This window comes from Eleutherodactylus coqui, chromosome 12 (assembly GCF_035609145.1).
Source record: "Eleutherodactylus coqui strain aEleCoq1 chromosome 12, aEleCoq1.hap1, whole genome shotgun sequence".
In the NCBI taxonomy this organism is placed as follows: Eukaryota; Metazoa; Chordata; class Amphibia; order Anura; family Eleutherodactylidae; genus Eleutherodactylus; species Eleutherodactylus coqui.
In genome coordinates this window covers 111912788-111934461 of record NC_089848.1, presented here as the reverse complement: position 1 = coordinate 111934461, position 21674 = coordinate 111912788, and the positions used below count along the sequence as shown (strand labels likewise).

The 21674-nt window shown below is 46.0% G+C and overlaps 1 protein-coding gene across 1 annotated transcript; it reads right to left on the bottom strand.

Moving 5' to 3' along the window:
• Positions 1-2876: 2876 nt before the first annotated feature.
• On the bottom strand, positions 2877-21121 carry LOC136586581 (kelch-like protein 10). The gene is made up of 5 exons (XM_066584713.1): positions 20988-21121; positions 15184-15670; positions 10450-11061; positions 7368-7517; positions 2877-3230 (listed from the first exon to the last, which is right to left on the bottom strand). Exons 1-5 carry the CDS (start codon positions 21119-21121, stop codon positions 2877-2879), a joined length of 1737 nt encoding a protein of 578 aa, XP_066440810.1.
• Positions 21122-21674: the final 553 nt, after the last annotated feature.

Sequence of the window (21674 nt, the reverse complement as noted above, 5' to 3'; positions counted from 1 at the left end):
GGAGGTACCTTCTCCCTACATTCACCAGAACAAGTAGCTGCCTTATCCCAGTTCCTTGAGATCGAAAATATTCACCTTCCGAATTGGCTGGCATTCTCCTTCCCCACTCACAGGGACCACCTCTACCTCAACGCGATGAATTCAGAACAACCACCAGACTTCGCCGCTCACAATCAACAAACCACGAACAATCTCTCTGAGTAACCCCACGATTCTCAGAAGAATGACAGGACAAGCTCCCTCTCAAGATCCCACCCATCCCACCAGAGAGTGAATTGGAGCTTCTACTATGCAACCTGTGACTAAATCCCAAACATTATTTCTCCCACAAGGGTCAATGTTTTAACCCATATCTCTTATATTGCAGCTAATACTCCTAACAATGTGGTCTCTGTTCTTCCACTCCCCCAATTAAGTATTTTGGTGACTCTGGGAGGCCTGACGCCAAATTTCTCTTGAACCTCCTGGACTCGCCCTAAGATGAAGTTAGCAGCACTTTTGCAATTTTCTTTTTTCTTTTACTTCTCCTGTACCTGGATAAGCTGAGTGCAGCTTCGGCATCTTGCTATTTTTCCACCTGGGCAGACTTTGATCGGATCTGTACCTGAGTGTACCCTAGGGATGCTCCCTAGAAGAAAATTCTTCTCCCCCATTTTATTTACTTCACCCTGTCTTATAAGCCCTGAACCAACCTGCAGAATGACGTCTACACATTTTTGCTCCTATATAGCTACTTCCCACGGACCGATTTTTGCCACGTTTCCCACGGCGGAATAATGCAACTATTAGGTTCTATTGAACCTATTAGCCCAGTGCTCACATGCATGATTCTACCTCAGATTTCCGCCGTGGGAAAAAAATCATGGCATGTTCTAATTCGCCACGTTTTTGTGCCGTGGGAGGTCTCCATTAATATAGAGACCTCGGGATTTCCGTGGTGGAATTATGCGATCGCTCGCCGGCGGTCACGATTTTAAACGCGGTACTCCCGCAGCGTATCCCGCTCTGTCCGTGGGCAGAAGCCCTAAATGTCAGAGGCCTGAATATACCTCAAAAGAGTAGTCAAGTCCTCCATCAAATGCATAAAATAAAAGCTCATGTTGTTTTATTCCAGTAGACACATTTCAAAACGGGACCTATTCGCGCCACACGTGGTCATTACTATCCAGTATGGTTTCATAGCACTAACTTGGTCTCCAGATCCAAAGGGGTCTCCATTGGCTTTTTACAAATCCCTTCCGCACGACGTCATGGGCAGCTTGGCAGACACAGAGGGCCGCTACCTCTTTATCAAAGTGCAAATAGGAGGTAAGATCATCACATTTGCGAACCTGTACCTTCCTAATGCAGATCAGCTTAGCCTCCTGAAGACTGTTGTCCGTAAATTGACGGATTTTGCTGAGGGGGTGATCCTGATCGGAGGCAACTTTAGCCTCACTCTAGACCCTATTATGGATTCAACAAATCCTAGAGGCCACCGCCGAGCTCACATATGCGCTCCATAAAACAACACCTCCATGATCTCCAGCTAGCAGACGTTTGGTGAATGCTCTACCCTCAGGACAGGGACTACTCTTTTTTTTCTCTTATGCACACCAAAACTATAGTCCTATTGATCTGGTTTTGTTTAGTCATCATGCCCTTTCTTGGCAACCAGCCGCATCCATAGGAAATATTTTATGGTCAGATTACGCACTGGTCTCCTTGTTTCTGGAAATTCCAGGAACACTGAGAAGGCGCTGGACGTGGCGCCTAAATGAAAATTTACTAAATTACTCTGTGTGTGCTTCAGAAATTAGATCTACAATTACAGAATTCCTTGGACACCACTCCTCGGACCCCACATCCTTACCCTTCCAATGGGAAGCCCTTAACTGGATTCTACAATGTACACTAATCAAACATGGTACCTGCCTGAGGAAAGCCAACTCATTTAAAGTAACCACCTTACTGAATAAACTACAAGACTTAGAAACATCTCACAAATCTACCCACTCTCCGTCGGCCCTAAAAGATCTCCTCAACACTAGGCTAGAGCTTAAAACCTTACTTAATAAAAAACATGCCCACTACAGACAGCGAATAAAAAATATTCCTATGAACATGCTGACAAATGTGGCCACCCCCTTGCCAGACTCCTCCACCCCTGCACCTCCCACACCTTCATCCCTTATCTTACAACCCCTACAGGTGACAAAAAAGCACATGAGCCGACAACCATCTATAGCATGTTTCGAAATTATTATCTAGAGCTATATAACATCAATGGTCCATTTATGAATTCACATTATGACACCCTGAATGGAAAACTACAGGAGTATGTCCATGAGAATCCCCTCTCTACAATCAATACCGAAACTAGAACATCCTTAGAACAGGATTTTACAGAGGGAGTTGACACATGCCCGGTTACTGCTTCATTCGATCTCCATGTTACTGGAGGGGGGTTGAAATGAGAAGTGGAGGATACAGGATCTTGTTTCTGGAATAGTTGAGGGTCTTACCACTGAGACCCTTAGTGATCAGATTTTTGTCACTTATCCTATGGATAGGTGATTAAAGTCAATCTTGGGAATACCTATTTAAAAACGAGGCTGCTGTGACCATTATTTTTCGCTGTCAAGCAACATGTTGGTGTGTATTATTTTGCAACTAAATGAATTGGGGGGGGGGGGGTATGGTGTCGCTTTAGTCTTGGTTAGGTAGGCCAAAATAGAAGCTCTTCCAGCAGGTTGTGGGCACTGGTGTTACTCTCTTAGATGTTCATATTTTAACTCCTCAGTCTCATGGACTCTGGGAAGAAATCAATGTCATTCAGTTTGGAAAAATTTTATTTGTTGTTGGATAGATAGTACATTTTTGCTTTGGTTTTAGGGTTAGGAACTTGTGGAGGAGGAATCTTCAACATCATCTTCCGACTGTATGTCTTGGCTGGCCACATAGTCTTGGATATTGGGAAGACCAGGTATCACACAACAACTTAGTCCGCTGCGGTAGATATTAATGCCTTGTACATCACACCATTGATCTGTCTTTTCATTGTAGCATTCGGCACTATATATGGTGGTAAATCCATTGAAGCCCCCAACAACATAAAGATGGTCGTCTAGAACTTCTATGCCAAAGTTACTTCGTGCTGTAAACATGGCCGATACAGGATGCCAAGTGTTGTTGATGGGGTTGTAGGACTCGGCACTTCTCAGGCGATGAACTCCATCAAAACCTCCAACCTGAAAAATAAAACAAGGGTGATATAAATTCCCAAAGTAAAAATGGGTGAAAACTGTGTGTTTAATTAGAGGACGGACTTTTTTAATGTCTTTTCGTTATCATTTTTTCATACCTGCAGTTAAAGAGCTCTAACTTTTTTTTTATCTTTCAGTTTCTATAGCCGTATGAGGCCTGTTTTTTTGCAAACTGAGCTGTAATTTTTAATGGTATCATTTAATGCATCATATAATGTATTAAAAAAATGTAAAGTGAGGTTAAATGGAAAAAAACATGCAATTGCGCCATTTTTTGAGGGGGTCTTGTTTTATGGCATCCACTATGTGGCAAAAGTGACGTTATCCTTATTCTGCTAAATTTATATACTGTATTTTTCGCTCTAGAAGATGCACTTTTTTTCCACCTTAAGGGTGGCTTCAGACGAGCGTGTATTTTGTGCAAAACACTCGTCTATTAGCCCCATTGCATTTACTATGGTGTGTGCACATGTCTGTGCTTTACTGGCGTGTGCCTGCAAAGATAGGACATGCGTGCACCATAGTGAATGCACGCATTGTTTTCAATGGAGCCACTGCTGCTGCCGGCGGCTCCATTGAAAACAATGGTCTGCCGGCACCCCTGCATTCTTTTTCAGGGAAGGGCTTTACATATAAGCTCTTCCCTGAAAAAGAAAGATTTTAGTGTAAAAAAAATAAATAAAAAATATACTTACCTGTCCGCCGCTGCCGTGACCCCCGCAGGGATGAAGAACACATCTGCTGCATGCAGCAGATGTTTCCTTCATCCCCGCTAGTTAAAAGAATTCCCTGCTGCTACATCTGCCACATCTGTGACAGATCCAGCAGAGGAATTCTTCAATTCTCTACTGCAGCTGCCACACATGACAGCTGCGGTAGAGTATTCTGCTGCTAGCACCCCGTCCATTGGTTTCAGGGACGGGCTTTAAATATAAGCCCCTCCCTGAAAATCCACTGAAAGTGCTGTAAAAAACAAAAAAAAAATAGAAACTCACCTTGCTTCAGCTGCAGGGGCTCAGCCGAGTCTTCTTCTGCTGTCCCCTGCTCTGTGGTGCTGATCTATCAGCAGGCGGGGATTTAAAATCCCCGCCTGCTGAAAGAGCTGAATGTGATTGGCTGAGGTGCTCAGTCAATCATAGGCAGCTCTTGCCCGTTATTCATTCAGGGAAAGCAGAATCCTCTACCGCAGCTGTCATATGTGACAGCTGCAGTAGAGAATTGAAGAATTCCTCTGCTGCATCTGTCACAGATGTGGCAGATGTAGCAGCAGGGAATTCTTTTTACTAACGGGGATGAAGGAAACATCTGCCGCATGTAGCATATGTGTTCTTTATCCGCGCAGGGGACACAGCAGCGGTGGACAGGTAAGTTTTTTTTTACACTAAAATTTTTGTTTTTCAGGGAAGGGCTTATATGTAAAGCCCCTCCCTAAAAAAAACAATGCATGGGTGCTGGCAGCAGCCGCGGCTCCATTGAAAACAATGCACGGACCTGCATTCACGCATGTTTTTGCACGTACATGGGTGCGCGCTTATGTACACACCAAAACACGCTCGTGTGAAGCCACCCTCAGTGGGGGGGGGGGGGGAGACAGTGAGTCTTATAAAGTGAACATGCTGAAATTCGAACCCAGTCGGCAGCTGCAGGATAAGGACTGCACATTCTTATACCACAGCTGACGTTCTGGTCCACTTTATAGCAGGGGAGGAGAGCAGTTCTCCTCTGCACTGCCATCCATACGTACCGCTGATTGGTGGTGAGTGCAGCTACTGCCCCGCCTCCACCAATTGGCTTTCTCCTGCCATACTACGAGCGCCACGTACCACCTGCACTTACTATATCTTCTGATACACAGTCCGACCATGGTGTAACACAAGGTTTTCTTCATTCCGAGGCGGTACTATTGTTTTTTATTCCTCCTGTAATACCTCTCTCACTGCCTGGTCTGGGGGAGTTGAAAATATTTTTTCCTATTTTCCTCCTCTAAAACCTAGGTGCATCTTATCATCAGGTGCGTGGGAGTTTTTATGTATTACGACTCAAAAAAATAAACTTTTTTTTTAAAGGGCCACTTCAGTTAAAACACATTTTTCCATGCCAGCCCCCCACCTGATTGTCTGTCACACTTTGGAGGTTTCCTTTGTGTATTGCAGTTACTTCTATGCAGTGCAATAAAAAAAAATCTTTGAAGTAACCCTTTAAAATTTGCTTTTTGTCGCCATATTCTGATCCCAATAGCTTTTTTAGTTTTCTGTCAAGCTGTGTGAGGGGTTTTTTTTGCAGGGCAAAATGTAGGTTTTTTTGCTATTTTAGTGGAAAGATTGCAAAAATTGCAACTTTGGCATTGCTTATTTTTCTTAGGAGGTTCACTATAGGTGTTAACTAGAGATGAGCGAACCTACTCGTTTCGAGTTATTATTCGAACGAGCACCGCGATTTTCGAGTACTTCCGTACTCGGGTGAAAAGATTTGGGGGGCGCCGGGGGGCGGGGGGAGGCGTGGCAGAGCAGGGGGTAGCAGCGGGGAACAGGGGGGAGCCCTCTCTCTCTCCCTCTCCCCCCCCACTCCCCACTGCAACCCCCCACTCACCCACGGTGCCCCCCGAATCTTTTCGCCCGAGTACGGAAGTACTCGAAAATCCCGGCGCTCGGGCGAAAAAGGGGCGTGGCCGAGTAGGTTCGCTCATCTCTAGTGTTAACTAATGTGATTTTTTGATATTCTGGACCTGTGGTTAATTACTCCAATCTCATCCAAGTACTTGCATACATGCTGTTTAATAATTTGTTCTGGACAAACTCTTACAGATGCAGGGATTCCAACTAGGGTACATGCACACAGACTTTTTTCCGTCAGTCCGAAAATCAGATGTAAATAGCACCCATTCAGTTATTCTGAGTAAAAAAAATCGCAGCATCTCCTATTTCTGTTGGATTCGGGGCACAACTCTTTTAACATCTGTGTGAATGCACCCTTGATTTTAATTTTTTTTATTGCTTTGATTATATTATGTGAAACCTGGGGAAAAGGGGGTTTTGGGAATGTTTACTATAATTTTACCTTTTTTTAGTAATATTTAAAAAATCTTTATTAAACTTATTTTTATTTTCAGTCCAACTATGGGGATTGAACTTGCGATGGCCTGATCACTGCAATATTTCAGATAATACATTTTTGCTTTGGTGTTAAGGTTAGGAACTTGTGGAGGAGGAATCTTCAACCTCATCTTCCGACTGTATGTCTTGGCTGGCCACATAGTAAGTAAGTATTTTTTTTTCAGGACACTAGCAATATAGTTTTATAGCAGCATTCCTTAAGGGGTGTATATGCCCATCACATGCAAGGTGCCATAGGAAAAAGGGTATGAAGATTGTGGATGACCAGTATCCTCGCAGAGACTCCATGGGGCGCATAGGGGGCACTATTACTAAGTAGGGCCATAGAGTGGCCGGTTTTACTTTCTAAAGCCACAGAGGAGGCACTAAGCAGGGTTACAGAGAGGGCACTATTACTAAGTGGGTCAAAGAAAAGGCATTATTATTAGGTAGAGCCACACTATTACTAATTTGACCAGAGAGGGGCACTATTTTTAAGCGGTGCGATAGATGGGGGGCTATTACTAATTGGGGCACTATTACTAAATGAGCCAATTTTACTAAGTAGGGCCACAGAGGGGGCACTATTGTTAAGTGGTGCAACAGATGAGGCACTATTACTAATTGGGGCACTATTACTAAATGAGCCAATTCTACTAAGTAGGACCACAGAGGGGGCACTATGAGTAATTGGGACACAGAGGGTGCATTATTACTATGCAGGGCTACAGAGGGGGCATTATTACTAAGTAGGGCCACAGGCATTTTTACTAACTGGGGTCACAGAGGAGGCATGATCAGCAGTGATTCCAAGCAGCGGACCCCCAGCTATTAACTATTGATGACCTATCTTGAGGATAAGTCATCAATAGTAAAAGTCCCGGAGTATCTCTTTAACTTTCCAATGTATTCAAAGTGGAAAATAAGTCCTGAAATATGACATTCACTGATTTTGTGAGTTGGTCAGCTTCCACATGTTCAGGGTTTGCTTTGTGTCTAATAACAGGTATTAAATCTGAGTCCTCCTTACCACATAGATTTTTTCTCCATAGGCAATAACACCCACTCCGCTACGCTGGGTGCTCATCGGAGCGATTGTACTCCATTGCTGGGTATCCAGTCTATAAATCTCGGCGGTGAACAAGCACTGATTGCCATTGAATCCTCCGCATATGTAGATCTGTAGAAAAAATAATAATGGGCACAAGTTTTATACTTCCAGTTGTACATATAGTAGAAATACCGAGTGACGGGTCCTTGTAGCGGACTTCACTAGTAGAATTATAGAAGAAGGAGTAAGGAGTATTTTCTTCAAGCACAGTCTGATAGGTGATGTAGAGGTTGAGGACTAAGGGCGCCCACCCACTGGCGAATTTTTTTCCCTGCGAAATTCGCAGCATTTTTTTCTCTGCAGGGGTCTATGGGACTTGTAATGTTAAAATCGCGATCGCGCAAAATCGCGATTTCGCGGTAAATTGCGATTTTGCGCGATCGCGATTTTAACATTACAAGTCCCATAGACCCCTGCAGAGAAAAAAATGCTGCGAATTTCGCAGGGAAAAAAATCGCCAGTGGGTGGGCGCCCTAAGGCTGATGTCACATTACGTTTTGGGAAACCAGCGCTGGTTCCGTCCTCCATGCAGAAAACTGAAAGGGGGCAGAAACAAGGATGGAACCTGGATGGCACCATAGTAGAGAATATATGAGATGGGGATCCCAAAGCACGGCGCTCTTCTATCCAGTGTAGAAGGCTGACAGTGGTAGAAAGTATGACCAAAGACCAAAGAGGTCCCCGGCTCACATATTCTCCCATACAGTGTATGGAGGACAGAACCCAAGATGGAACCAGCGCTGGACTCACAAAACATAATGTGAAAGTGGCCTAAGGCCCCCTCTACACAGGACGATTGTCAGGTGTGAAGTGCCTGATAGTCATCCCAGTAATAATCGCTCCAGTGCTTTTACATAGAAGCAATGATTGCGCAATGAATGAGTCGGAGCACCAGATGTCTTGTCCGGCCGCCCACCTCCATTCGCATTAAACGGGCCGTCCTTTATACATACTACGCAGCGCTGTACACAGTTTGTCATTATTTATATTGGCTTTTGTCCACATGGGGGACTAAATCTAAATTTACCTATTAACATGTTTTGGAGTGCGGGAAAATGGCCACACAAACAAAGGGAGAATATACAAACTCCTTGCAGATGTTGTCCTCGGCCAAATTTGACCCCAGAACCCCAGTGCTACAAGACATCAGTAGTAACCATTGAGCCACCATGTTGGCTTCATTTTTCTGTCCATATGATGGAACAGAAAAACAGAAACTCCAACTGCAGATGTGAGCAGCACCTTATTCTCCTTGTTAGGTTAGTCTAAGGCTATATTTACATGGCTGAGTTTTTTTGTGTTGCAAGATGCACAAAACTTGTCTCAAAAAGTGCTCCTGGAAACTACAGGCCGGTAAGTCTGACTTCCATTGTGGGTAAGAGATGCTATCCTGGAGGACCTCAAGAAAAATAGCTATATAACTCTGTATCAGCATGGGCTTATGAGGGGTCTCTCCTGGCAAACCAATCTAATCAACTTCTTCGAGGGGGTAAGTTTTAGACTGCACTGGGGAGAGTCACTGGATTTTATGTATCTGGACTTTTCCAAAGCATTTGATACTGTGCCGCATAAAAGGTTGGTATATAAAACGAGAATGCTTGGTCTGGGTGAGAATGTGTGTCAGTGGGTAAGTAACTGGTCAGTGATAGGAGGCAGAGGGTGGTTATAAATGGTACTTACTCTGATTGGGTCACTGTTACTAGTGAGGTACCACAGAGGGCAGTATTGTAGGGGTCACCGTTACTAGTGGTGTGCCACAGGGGGCAGTATCGTGGACAGTTTTGGGCACCGGTACTCAAGAAAGACATATCAGAGCTTGAGCGGGTTCAAAGGCGGCAACTAATGTAATAAATTGAATGTGCGGACTACAATACCCAGAGAGGTAATCCAAATTACGGTTAGTTTAGAAAAAAGATGGCTGAGGGGCGACCTAATAACTATGTATAAATATATAGGGAACAATACTGAGATCTCTCCCATCATCTATTTATACCCAGGACTGTGACAAGGGGGCGCCCTCTATGTCTAGAGCAGGATTTCCCAAAGTGTGCTCCGTGGAGCAATTGGGGCTCCGTGAGTGATTGTCAGGGGCTCCACAGAGCACACTTTGGTAAATCCTGCTATAGACAAATGTGACCCGCTCTACTCACCGCTGTAGTAGAGTCAAATCAGGCTGTACCGAGTAAATGAACACCCAGAACCTGTAGTTGGCATAGCAATGCAGATCTCATGAGCCGGCTCTGGTCATGTGACTTGCATTGCTATGCCGACCGCAGTTTCTGGATGCACAGTACAGCTTGTCAAGACACTGCTGCAGTGGCGAGGAGAGTGGGAGCAGCAATGCCGGCCCCATTGAAAACAATGGAAGAACTCCGCAATTCTCTGACAGCTGTGGCGGGGAGATTCTTCAGCCACACAGTGATGCAAGGCTGTTTTTACCACTGGGGCAACAATGGGAGACACTATTACTATTGGAACGGCAATGGGGGACACTATTACTACAGGGGTGGCAATGGGGGAAACCATTACTACTGGGGTTGCAATGGGGGACACCAATACTACTGGGGTGGCAGTGGGGGACACCATTATTACTGGGGTGGCAGTGGAGGACACCATTACTACTGGGGTGGCAATGGGGGACACCATTACTACTAGGGTGGCAATGGGGGACACTATTACTACTGGGGCGGCAATGGAGGAAACTATTACTACTGGGGTGGCTAGGGGGACACTATTACTACTGGGGTGGCAGTGGGGGACACTATTACTACTGGTGTGGCAGTGGGGGACACTATTACTACTGGGGTGGCAGTGGGGAACACTAATACTACTGGGGTGGCAATGGGGGACACTATTACTACTGGAGTGGCAAAGGAGGACACTATTACTACTGGGGTGGCAGAGGGGGACACTATTACTACTGGGGTGGCAGAGGGGGACACTATTACTACTGGGATGGCAATGGAGAACATCCCTCTACTGATTATCAGCATGTTGTTACCTTGTCATTTAGCGTGGTGGCACTAGCATCACTCCTCTGCTCATTCATGGGGGAGATCAAACTCCACTGGTTGGTTTCCATCTCGTATCGCTCTGCAGTGTTCAGGCGAAAATGGCCATCAAAGCCTCCTATGGCGTAGATATTATCATCCAGGACAGTGACGCTGACATAGCATCTTTTTGCGTGCATGGGTGCTACTTCCTGCCATGTCTTCTCAACTGGGTCAAAGCGTTTTACGCTATTAAAATAGTCCACACTATTAAATCCACCGATGATGTACACATAGCCATTTAAATATGCCGCTCCATGGTACGCTCTTAGGCACTCTTGGTCACATATAATGTTCTTCCATGTATCGGCACGAACATTATAAGACTCTATAGCATTGGTTGGTCCACCTCCACTCCAACCACCAATAGCTAACAGGATGGCAGAAGGAAGACGGGGTCTGCTCATTGGATTGTTAGGACTTGTGAGGCCACCCATATTGAGGTTGTAGAAAGCCTTGCAAGCTTTAATCAGAATGGGTTTACACTCTTCATTGTCTCTTATATAGCTGTTGGTTTTGACTTTGTTGTTAAAATAATCATTATCCATGAGAGCGAAGCGGACCTAGAAAGAAAGATTAGGGCAATGACAACCAAAAGAGTGACAAGTCTACATCTACGGTGTAGCAAAATATCTATCTAACGATCTCATTTCCGCTTTATGTCCCCCTTCAGTGTGACCCACTATCTGTATAATTCCATTGAAATACAAACCGAAATCTTTTAGGGTGGATGAATAAAAAAAACTAAAATAATGTGGTTGCATAAATCTTCACACCCTAAAACTAATACTTTGTTGCTGAACCCTTTGACTTTATGATAGCATTCAGTCTTTTTGGGTCGGTGTCTATCAGCATGACATATCTGGACTTGGCAATCTTTGCCCACTCTTCCTTGCAAAAGCACTCCAAATCTATTAGATTGTGAGGGCATCTAGTGTGTAGGCTCCTCTTCAGGTCAATCCACAGATCTTCAATGGGATTCAGGTCTAGACTCTGGCTGGGTTGTTTGAAAACTTTGATCTTCTGGTGAAGTCATTCATTTGTTGAGTTGCAGGTATGCTTTGGGTCGTTGTTGTGCTGAAAGGTGAAATTCCTCTTCATCTTCAGCTTTTTTAGCCGAGGCCTTAAGGTTTTGTGCCTAAAGGGACTGATATTTGGGATGGTTCATAATTCCCTCCACCTTGACTAAAGTCCCAGTTCCAGCAACAGAACAACAGCCCCCCACATAATGCTGTCTCCACTATCTTCACTGCGGGTCCGGTGGTCCTTTGGTCATGGCAGTGTTGGTTTTGCACCAAACATACCTTTAGGAATCATGGCCAAAAAGTCCAACCTTGGTCTCATCAGACATAACATCTTCTCCCACAGACTTTTGGCAGAATTGATGTAGGTTTTGGTAAAGCATAGCCGGGCTTGGGTGTTTTTCTTTGTTAGAAGAGGCTTCTGTATTGCCCCCCACACCCCACAGCCCAGACATATGAAGACTATGGGAGATGGTTATAACATGCACAACACAACCAGTACTTGCCAGAAACTCCTGCAGCTCCTTTACTGTTGCTGTCGGCCTCTTCACCTCCCGTATCAATTTTTTTCTGGTCTTTTCATCACTTTTTGAGGGACGTCCAGTTCCTCGTAATCTAACTGTTTGGCCAAATATAATCCACTTCTTGCTGACCCTCTTCACTGTGGTCCATGGTATATGTAATGCCTTGAAAATATTTTGATATCCTTCTCCTATAAGATGGTGTGAACACTTATGCAACCACATTATTTTAGTTTTGTTCTTTTTATTTTTTCACTCTAAATGATATGAGAGCGTTTCTCAAAGAAATTGTACAGATAACGGGTCCCACTGAAGGTGGAAATAAATCCGAAATGATTTTTCAAATTTTTTAACATGGCAAAAACCTGGCATTTTAACAAAGGTGTGTAGACTTTTTATATATTTTATCTATCTACCGTGTTTCCCCGATAACAATGGCTGATGTGGCGCTCGATTAACCAATCAGAGCATTAGCTTGCTGGAGGCAGGGTATTCAAGCCCCAGTACCAGGAAGAACTGCTCTGTCAGTGTGCAGGAGGACACAGAAGCCTGCAGCAGCGACAGAGGAGACCAGCACGAGGGACCCGAACACTGAGGTGACTGGGTAAGCATATGACACCCCCCCAAATAAGACACTGTGTCTCTTTTAAGGCAAAAGTTAATATAAGACAGTGTCTTATTTTTGGAGAAACACGGTATATGTCGATCCAGTTCAGCCTATTATTCTGCAATGTTGATCCAGAGAAAGGAAAAGAAAACTAATGATGTAGAAGCCAATTAACTTCATTTTAGGAAAAAAATGAGATGAGCTAGCATACTTGTTAAGGCGATTTACTTGAGAGAGCATCGCCTTTTTCGAGTAACTGCTGGCTCGTCTCTGAAGATTCGGGGGGGGGGGGGGCGCGGGGGTGAGCGGGGGGTTGCGGAGGGGATCTAGAGGGAGAGATCTCTCTCACTCTCGACCCCGCTTCCCTCCACCGCCCCGAGCAGCCCCCCGTCCCCCCTGCCCCTAAATCTTCAGGGACGAGCCAGCAGTTACCTGAAAAAGGCAATGCTCTCTGAAGAAAATTGCCTTTTGGCCTCATGTAGACTAGCGGGTCCCTCCTTTCCCGCGGACATGAGGCCTGAAAATTGATTTTTCTTACTTGTTCGGACGCAGCGGATCTTCCCTCCGTTGCAGCCGGATCTTCCTTATGCAGCCTGGCGGATGTGCTCTGCGCGCCGGAGGCATGCTGCGCTCATGCGCAGTGCACTCTTTTTTTCTTGAACTCCTGTTCCCCCGTGCAGGAGAGCAGAAATTCAGCTGCGGGTGTGCCGCGGATACGGACGACTTCCATGGGTTTCTATGGAAGTCTGCGGGAGACCCGCAGAAAATGGAGCATACTGTGGGGGATTACCCGCACATGCAATCCACGCGGCAGGGAAAAAAGGACATCCGCAGGTATTTACTTACCTGCGGGTGTCCAATGCATCCCTATGGCCGTGGAAAACATGTGCGGGACACCCGCGCGGATTTTGTAATTATAATTGTCCAGTTGACATGAGGCCTAACAAGTATGCTCGCTCATTTCTAATTCCTACCTGACTCCAATCTGGTGATCAGAATAATCCCTGGATCACCGACCCTTCTGAAGTAATCCATGATATAACATGTAATATTGTGATAGATGTAATATTGTTACACTCAAGAAAGTCATCCAAGCCCTTTCTGATGACAATCTGTGTACCGCTCTATGGAATATGTATATTCTATATAAATGGGTATATAGTGGCCCAGAGTTAGGGTATCTCTAGGTTGGTGTTTGTTTGCCCCTGGTGGATTGTCTTTGTGCCTTGGTGTGTGTACGTATGTTAGTCTATGTCTTGTGTTTGCGTTGGTGTCACCATTCTTGGTGGTGTCAGTGTGTCTGTCGGCCTAACCTGCTCTGTGTTGCATGATCGGTCTTTAGCGAGGTTGGGGGTGCAGTTAGTAGTGGGTAGAGAGAGTAGAGATGTAGTCGGTGAAGGAGGACATGTGAGCAGGATGCGGAGACTCTGACGCTCCCGCCGGGGCAGAGACCGATCCTATTTCATCTTTCATGGGATGTATTACCCCGGAGACTAGAGCTCAAACGTCGGATCCTGTAGAAGTAGTCGGCGGATATGGTCACACACTCCCCTGCTTAAGTACATGATCGAGGAACAGGACTCACTCTGCTAATGCAGGTCAGAGGACAGGTCTGGCATAAGCAAAGACTCTGCAAAATGCCACTAGAAAAGCGAGATAAGGGATGTAGCAAGTGATGGAAGGATGGTATGTGTTTCCCCTCCATGTCAGGAGTGTTCTCCCAAGACTTCTTCCATCAGAAAACTGAGACTGATGACATCTGTACTTTGGGGGAAGAGTGACTCTTAATTGCAAGTGTATTGGAGGTTGTGCAGAAGAAAAATGTACCAAGAGGTTTGTATCTAAGACTGTTTGCAGTATTTTGTTTTTGGAAAATCGAAGTTGGAAATTGTGAGTAAAAGAAAACTGCCTGCCTCTGGTTTGCAACTACCTCTTGATTGTCGACTATTTTATTCGGCTTGGTTGACTTATCACTCAGAAGAGGCACGGGCGTCACATGAACAGATAAGTACCGAAAGTTCGTAGCACAGTTGCTAACTTTATTCCCTGCGCACAGCCGGGCCAGGCTGCATTTTGGATGTACCGGGTGGAGATGGTAGAGTCATTGTGACCCCTACCATCTTGTACCCCGCTGTCTCCCCAGCCAAAGGTCTGACCTGGGCTGCTGCAGTTAAAATAGATAGATGTAAGTGGCACTGTGCCATGTAAAAGAGTCCACAAAAACCCTTCTCCCTCCTATTTCCAATTGATGGTGACTCAAGTGGTCAGAAGCTCCCTGATAAGGTCCTACATTGCAGCAACTACATGTGGCCAAAACATCAGCCAATGGCTGGAAGATCTTGCCAGGAAAAGGGTGGTATCTTCTAGCCATTTGGTCCCTCATGGGTGGAGCTTTGGTCACATATTGTTTATGCCATGTGAGACCGCCATTCCCATACTGGCATATCTGAGCAATACAGTACGTCATCATGTATTATTTGGATTGAATCCATTAACCCTTTAGGTGAATATTTCACGATTAATAGTCAACATTACCACTGGAAGAAGATGTGAGATGTCCTGTTTCCGGCTTGTTGGGTTGTGATCAATCCACTGTATAATGGCTTCAAATACAGCCTCTTCCTGTTTAATGTTCAGCTCATCTTTCTCTAGAAGAGCTTTAAGGTCTTCTGCCAACAGCTCAAGGAACTCCTCCGAGGTCTTCCTGATGTTCTCGAAGTTCTGTAAGATGTAGGTATACGCCTTGTGCTGGGGCTCGGGGTAGTAATAATGCTTGATGAACTTATAGATCCCAATACAATTTTCTGGGCATAGTTGGTTCATCAAGAATTCACTGCAAAGTTGTACAAGACCGAGAATGTTGAAGTAATCCGCTGCAATAAAGAGACTTTTCACATTGTCAGGGTTGATCGGGACTGTCCAGGTGTAGGCATACTCTAGAATCAACTTCATTATGTCTGGAGAGACGCCTGGGAAGTCATATACTTCATCACTATCATTCAGGACACTTGTGAACAATGCTCTGCAGATGGGGAATAAAAACATCATCTAACCATGAATGAAAACACCTACATGATAGGGTTAACAATAGACATGAGCGAACGTACTCGTCTGAGCTTGATACTCGTCCGAGTATTAGGGTGTTCGAGATGCTCGTTACTCGAGACGAGTACCACGCGATGTTACGAGTTACTTTCACTTTCATCTCTGAGACGTTAGCGCGCTTTTCTGGCCAATAGAAAGACAGGGAAGGCATTACAACTTCCCCCTGCGACGTTCAAGCCCTATACCACCCCCCTGCAGTGAGTGGCTGGCGAGATCAGGTGTCACCCGAGTATATAAATCGGCCCCTCCCGCGGCTCGCAACAGATGCGTTCTGACATAGATCAGGGAAAGTGCTGCTGATGGTGGAGCTGCTATAGGGAGAGCGTTAGGAGTGATTTTAGGCTTCAAGAACCCCAACGGTCCTTCTTAGAGCCACATCTGACCGTGTGCAGTACTGTTGAGGCTGCTTTTTGCAGTGTTGCACTTTTTTTTTTGTGTATATAGGCCGTGCAGAGCATTGCGTCCTCAGTCTGCAGTAATTTTACATAGTCCAGGGCCAGTAGTGGTGAGGCAGGGACAGTGAAAAACATATACAGTCTATATAGGCAGTAGGCTTTTCCAAAACAATTTGGGGGAAAAAAAATCTATTTGGGCTGCCTGTGACCGTCCTCAGTGTACTGCGTCTCTGCTGGGGGTAGTTGTCCTAATTAATACGCAGCCAGCTAAGTGTTACAGCAGGCTTGCGCAAAATTCTTTCCTGGCTCTGCGTTGGCCGTTACATCACCGCTGTCATCCTGTCCAGAGGGAAACAGTCTGCAGTAATTTTACATAGTTTAGGGCAAGTAGTGGTGAGGCAGGGACAGTGAAAAAGCTGAAAGAGATATACTGTCTATATAGGCAGTGGGCTTTTCCAAAAAAATTTGGGAAAAAACTTTCTATTTGGGCTGCCTGTGACCGTCCTCAGTGTACTGCGTCTGTGCTGGGGGTAGTAGTCCTAATTAATACGCAGCCAGCTAAGTGTTACAGCAGCCTTGCGCAAAATTCTTTCCTGGCTCTGCTGTGCGTTCCGTAAGCGAAGTCAGCCTCCAACCTCAGGCCAATAAGCGGCACATTTAATTACAGCGTTCTGTTTCTGCTCTACTCGTAATACCACCAGCATGCGCAGGCATATGATGGCCAAGCACCCCACAAGGTGGGACGAAGGTGGGACGTTCTCTATCACCATCAAAAACGGGGACCTTTTAGCTTCATCAATCTGTGTATAATATTCCTCCTCCTCCTCCTGCTCCTCCTCCTGAAACCTGAGGTAATCACACTGAACGGGCAATTTTTCTTAGGCCCACAAGGCTCAGTCATATAATTTTTGTAAACAATTTTTATACGTTTCAATGCTCATTAAAGCGTTAAAACTTGCACCTCCAACTATTTTTATTTTAACTGGGCTGCTTACAGGCCTAGTTACCAATTAAGCCACATTAACCAAAGCGATTAATGGGTTTCACCTGCCCTCTTGGTTGGGCATGGGCAATTTTTCTGAGGTACATTAGTACTGTTGGTACACCAATTTTTTGGGGCCCTCGCCTACAGTGTAATCCTAGTAATTTTTAGCCCACCCGCATTAAACCTGACATTACCTCAGCTGTGCTGGGCACTGCAATGGGATATATTTATGTACCGCCGGTGGGTTCCAGGGAGCCACCCATGCTGTCGGTCCACGCGGAGTTGTAACTGCATGTGTCCACTTCTAAAGAACCCCAGTCTGACTGGGGCATGCAGTGTGGGCCCAAGCCCACCTGCATTAAACCTGACGTTAGCTTTGCTGTCCAGGGCACTGCAATGGGATATATTTATGTACCGCCGGTGGGTTCCAGGGAGCCACCCATGCTGTCGGTCCACACGGAGTTGTAACTGCATGTGTCCACTTCTAAAGAACCCCAGTCTGACTGGGGCATGCAGTGTGGGCCCAAGCCCACCTGCATTAAACCTGACGTTAGCTTTGCTGTCCAGGGCACTGCAATGGGATATATTTATGTACCGCCGGTGGGTTCCAGGGAGCCACCCATGCTGTCGGTCCACACGGAGTTGTAACTGCATGTGTCCACTTCTAAAGAACCCCAGTCTGACTGGGGCATGCAGTGTGGGCCCAAGCCCACCTGCATTAAATATCACATTACCTCAGCTGTGCTGGGCACTGCAATGGGATATATTTATGTACCGCCGGAGGCTTCCTGGGACCCACCCATGCTGTCGGTCCATACCGAGTTGTAACTGCATGTGTCCACTTCTAAAGAACCCCAGTCTGACTGCGGCATGCAGTGTGGGCCCAAGCCCACCTGCATTAAACCTGAAGTTAGCTTTGCTGTCCAGGGCACTGCAATGGGATATATTTATGTACCGCCGGTGGGTTCCAGGGAGCCACCCATGCTGTCGGTCCACACGGAGTTGTAACTGCATGTGTCCACTTCTAAAGAACCCCAGTCTGACTGGGGCATGCAGTGTGGGCCGAAGCCCACCTGCATTTAATCTGACGTTAGCTCTGCTGTCCAGGGCACTGCAATGGGATACATTTATGTACAGCCGATGGGTTCCAGGGAGCCACCCATGCTGTGGGTGCACACGGAATTCCCATTGCGGAGTTGTACCTGCCTGTGACTATTTATAAAAAAAACGCGGTCTGACTGGGGCATGCAGACACCTTGACAGAATGAATAGTGTGTGGCACATAGGTTCCCCATTACTATGCCCACATGTGCAGCTCCTGATGGCGGTGGCACAGGATTCTATTTCTCATTGCTTCTGTACAGCATTGTGGGCTATCGCCCCGCCCCTTTTAAAGAGGGTCGCTGCCTAGCCGTGCCAACCCTCTGCAGTGTGTGCCTGCGGTTCCTCCTCATGGCATATGCACTTATAAATAGACATGAGGGTGGTGTGGCATGAGGGCAGCTGAAGGCTGCGCAGGGACAGTTTGGTGTGCGCTGTGGACACTGGCTCGTGCGGGGGGGGGGGGGCTTGGGCAGCATGTAACCCAGGAGAAGTGGCAGCGGAGTGTCATGCAGGCAGTAATTGTGCTTTGTTGGAGGTAGTGTGGTGCTTAGCTAAGGTATGCATTGCTAATGAGGGCTTTTCAGAAGTAAAAATTGTTGGGAGGGGGGGGGCCCACTCTTGCCGCTATTGTGGCTTAATAGTGGGACCTGTGAACTTGAGATGCAGCCCAACATGTAGCCCCTCGCCTGCCCTATCCGTTGCTGTGTCGTTCCCATAACTTTCTTGAATTGCCCAGATTTTCGCAAATGGAAACCTTAGCGAGCATCGGCGATATACAAAAATGCTCGGGTCGCCCATTGACTTCAATGGGGTTCGTTACTCGAAACGAACCCTCGAGCATCGCGAAAATTTCGTCCCGAGTAACGAACACCCGAACATTTTGGTGCTCACTCATCTGTAGTTAACAAGAATTAAATCAGACTTTGAGAGGGGGAGCATCACTGGAATGCAAAAAGCAGGAAAGTTACTTCCACGAATTGCCCGTCACGCTGTAAGGAGGTGTCGGGCCAGTGGATATATGAGGGCATGCACACATGGCAAACAGGCTCCGGATGGCCCAGATAGATCACCAGTAGAGAAGATCGTTTGGTCTGACGACAAACATGAGCAGCTCCAGCTTTTTTGTTGTCCTTCCTCCAGACAAATGTGCACCTTCATTACAGACCCCTGTCTCTGCCATTTCCAGGTGCGGAAGGAAGTTTTGTGTCATGGCACCCATTAACACCCCAACACCGTTGCCTTCATTTGCAACTGTGTCGTGAACGAGAACATGGCCTGCTACGGGATGGAATGGTATCTTTAGCGATGAATCAGGTTCGGTTTGGGAGTCAACAACAGTCGTGTTTGAGTATGGAGGCCTTGTCATGAGTGCTTCAATCCTGACTTTGTTGTGGATCGGCACACTGCCCCCTGTTGGTGTGATGGGAGGGGAGGGGGGGGGGGGGGATTGCATATGACAGTCAGTCACCCCTATGTTCAGGACATCCTGCAGCCACGTGTTCCTCTCATAGCGGCTTCCAGCAGGATCATGCTCAGCCGCACACAAAAGGGGGTCACAGGAAGCCCAACAACATTGTCACACTTCCTTGCCAAATCAAGCATCTATGGGACAAGTGGAACGCCAACTTCAATAAGCTACAACTTACGTATATCGACATAACAATCACACAAAGAAAGTTTCCTTCAACTCCAACAGCTTCTTGGTGCATTACTTTTTTTATCAGCAAGTGTATGTTATTCGGTGCCATCCTTTCACCCCATTTTGTCTCCAATCTGCCTGTTCCCGAGGCGCCTTTTGAGTCTTCCAAGATGACAACGGTGATTGTTAGACTACCTGATGCACAATGAACACAGACGGTAGATCTGTAGTCTAAGACGTTGCTCAGGTTGGTCAGCGCTTGCTATTTGGAAAGCAGCATGCAGTGTCTGACTACAAATTAATAGTGTGCATCCAGAAGTGTCAGCAGTACCACGGGCATCTTGGAACACCATCGAAGGGCCCAGGAACAAGTGGATTAGTGGCAGAATGGGGAAGTAGGAAGACACCAAATAATATAATTCCCACTTCTGGTCCTCAGACAAATTATGTTCCTGAGACTGGAAGGTTGGTTTAAGATGGGAGGACAGGGGGCATGCAAAGATCAGCAGAATGAAGGGGGCTTTCTAGAATGATGTGATCACCAGTAATGTTCATCCCTGCACAGTACTGTTTTGTTCATTTTGCCTCAAAAAAAATGCAATAATTTAAAAAAAGTTGTACATACCCCAAAATGGTAGGTACCCCAAGAATGTAGGTACCCCAATAAAAGCTACAGCTCACCACGCAATGAGCATCCCTCATACGGCCATGGTCACAGAAAAATGAAAACGTTATGGCTTTTGCAAAGTGGAGATGACAATCCTCCCCAAATTTTGCGTCTTTAGGTATCAAACTAGGCTGCATCCTTTAGGGTTAAAGACATTCATCAACTATCCACTGCCATTCCATTCACTTCCATGAGACGGAGGGAGATTGTTGAGCCCATTGATCTCTGTCCCATAGAAGTGAATGGTACGGCAGTCGAGCATGCACACTGTGGCTCTATTCACATGGGGCATTTGGGTGTGCCAGTCTTGGATGATTAAGGGTCCCAGCAGTCTGACACCCAGTAATCACACATTTATCCCTTATCCTATGCATAGAAAATAAATGTCTTTCATGGAAGACCCCTTTAAAGGTAAACTCCTCTGTGAACCCGATCAGAACTGACCTAAAGTACGGACTGCAGCCGCAGAGGATGTTCTTATGAGCCTTGAACTCCACACCGCCAGCTTTGATCACGACATCACACAGCTCGCCCTCCAATCTCAGCTCATTTAAAATAGTGTAGCCGGTTTGCATCATTTTGCATTCCCTGTCGCTGGAGGCGGAGCTTTCCTTGATAGTCACTACGTGTATACAGTGTCCTGACACTGCCTCTTCTCCAAGACGAACGGAGTCAGGATCTGATGTCTTTTATGACATCACCATCTGCGTTCTACGAAGGAATACTGAATGGCAGGGACATCGCTGTTTCAGCTAATTCCATGTATTTTCCTAGTTTTATCCATTTATATTGTTTTTTTCTTCATCTAATCATTTTAGTGATGAAATCTTAATTTTTACATGGCGTGTTGAGCGTTCTCCCCATGATTACTGTATGTACAGGAGCTTATGTCTTATACAAGAGACTGGACTGGAGGGAACAGCGCATGATACAACCCATGTACACCTACCTGGCTGATTGCCAACAAGTGGCGCCATTAGGCTCATTATTTAGTCACGTGAGACCCAAATATTAAGGCTGTATTCAGATGGTTATATGCACAGAAGAGATTTCACCCCGTTACGAGAGTCTGAGAGGGGCGCATTATTGGGATGTGAGAAGCTGGATGGTCATATCGATGAATTGTCCCCC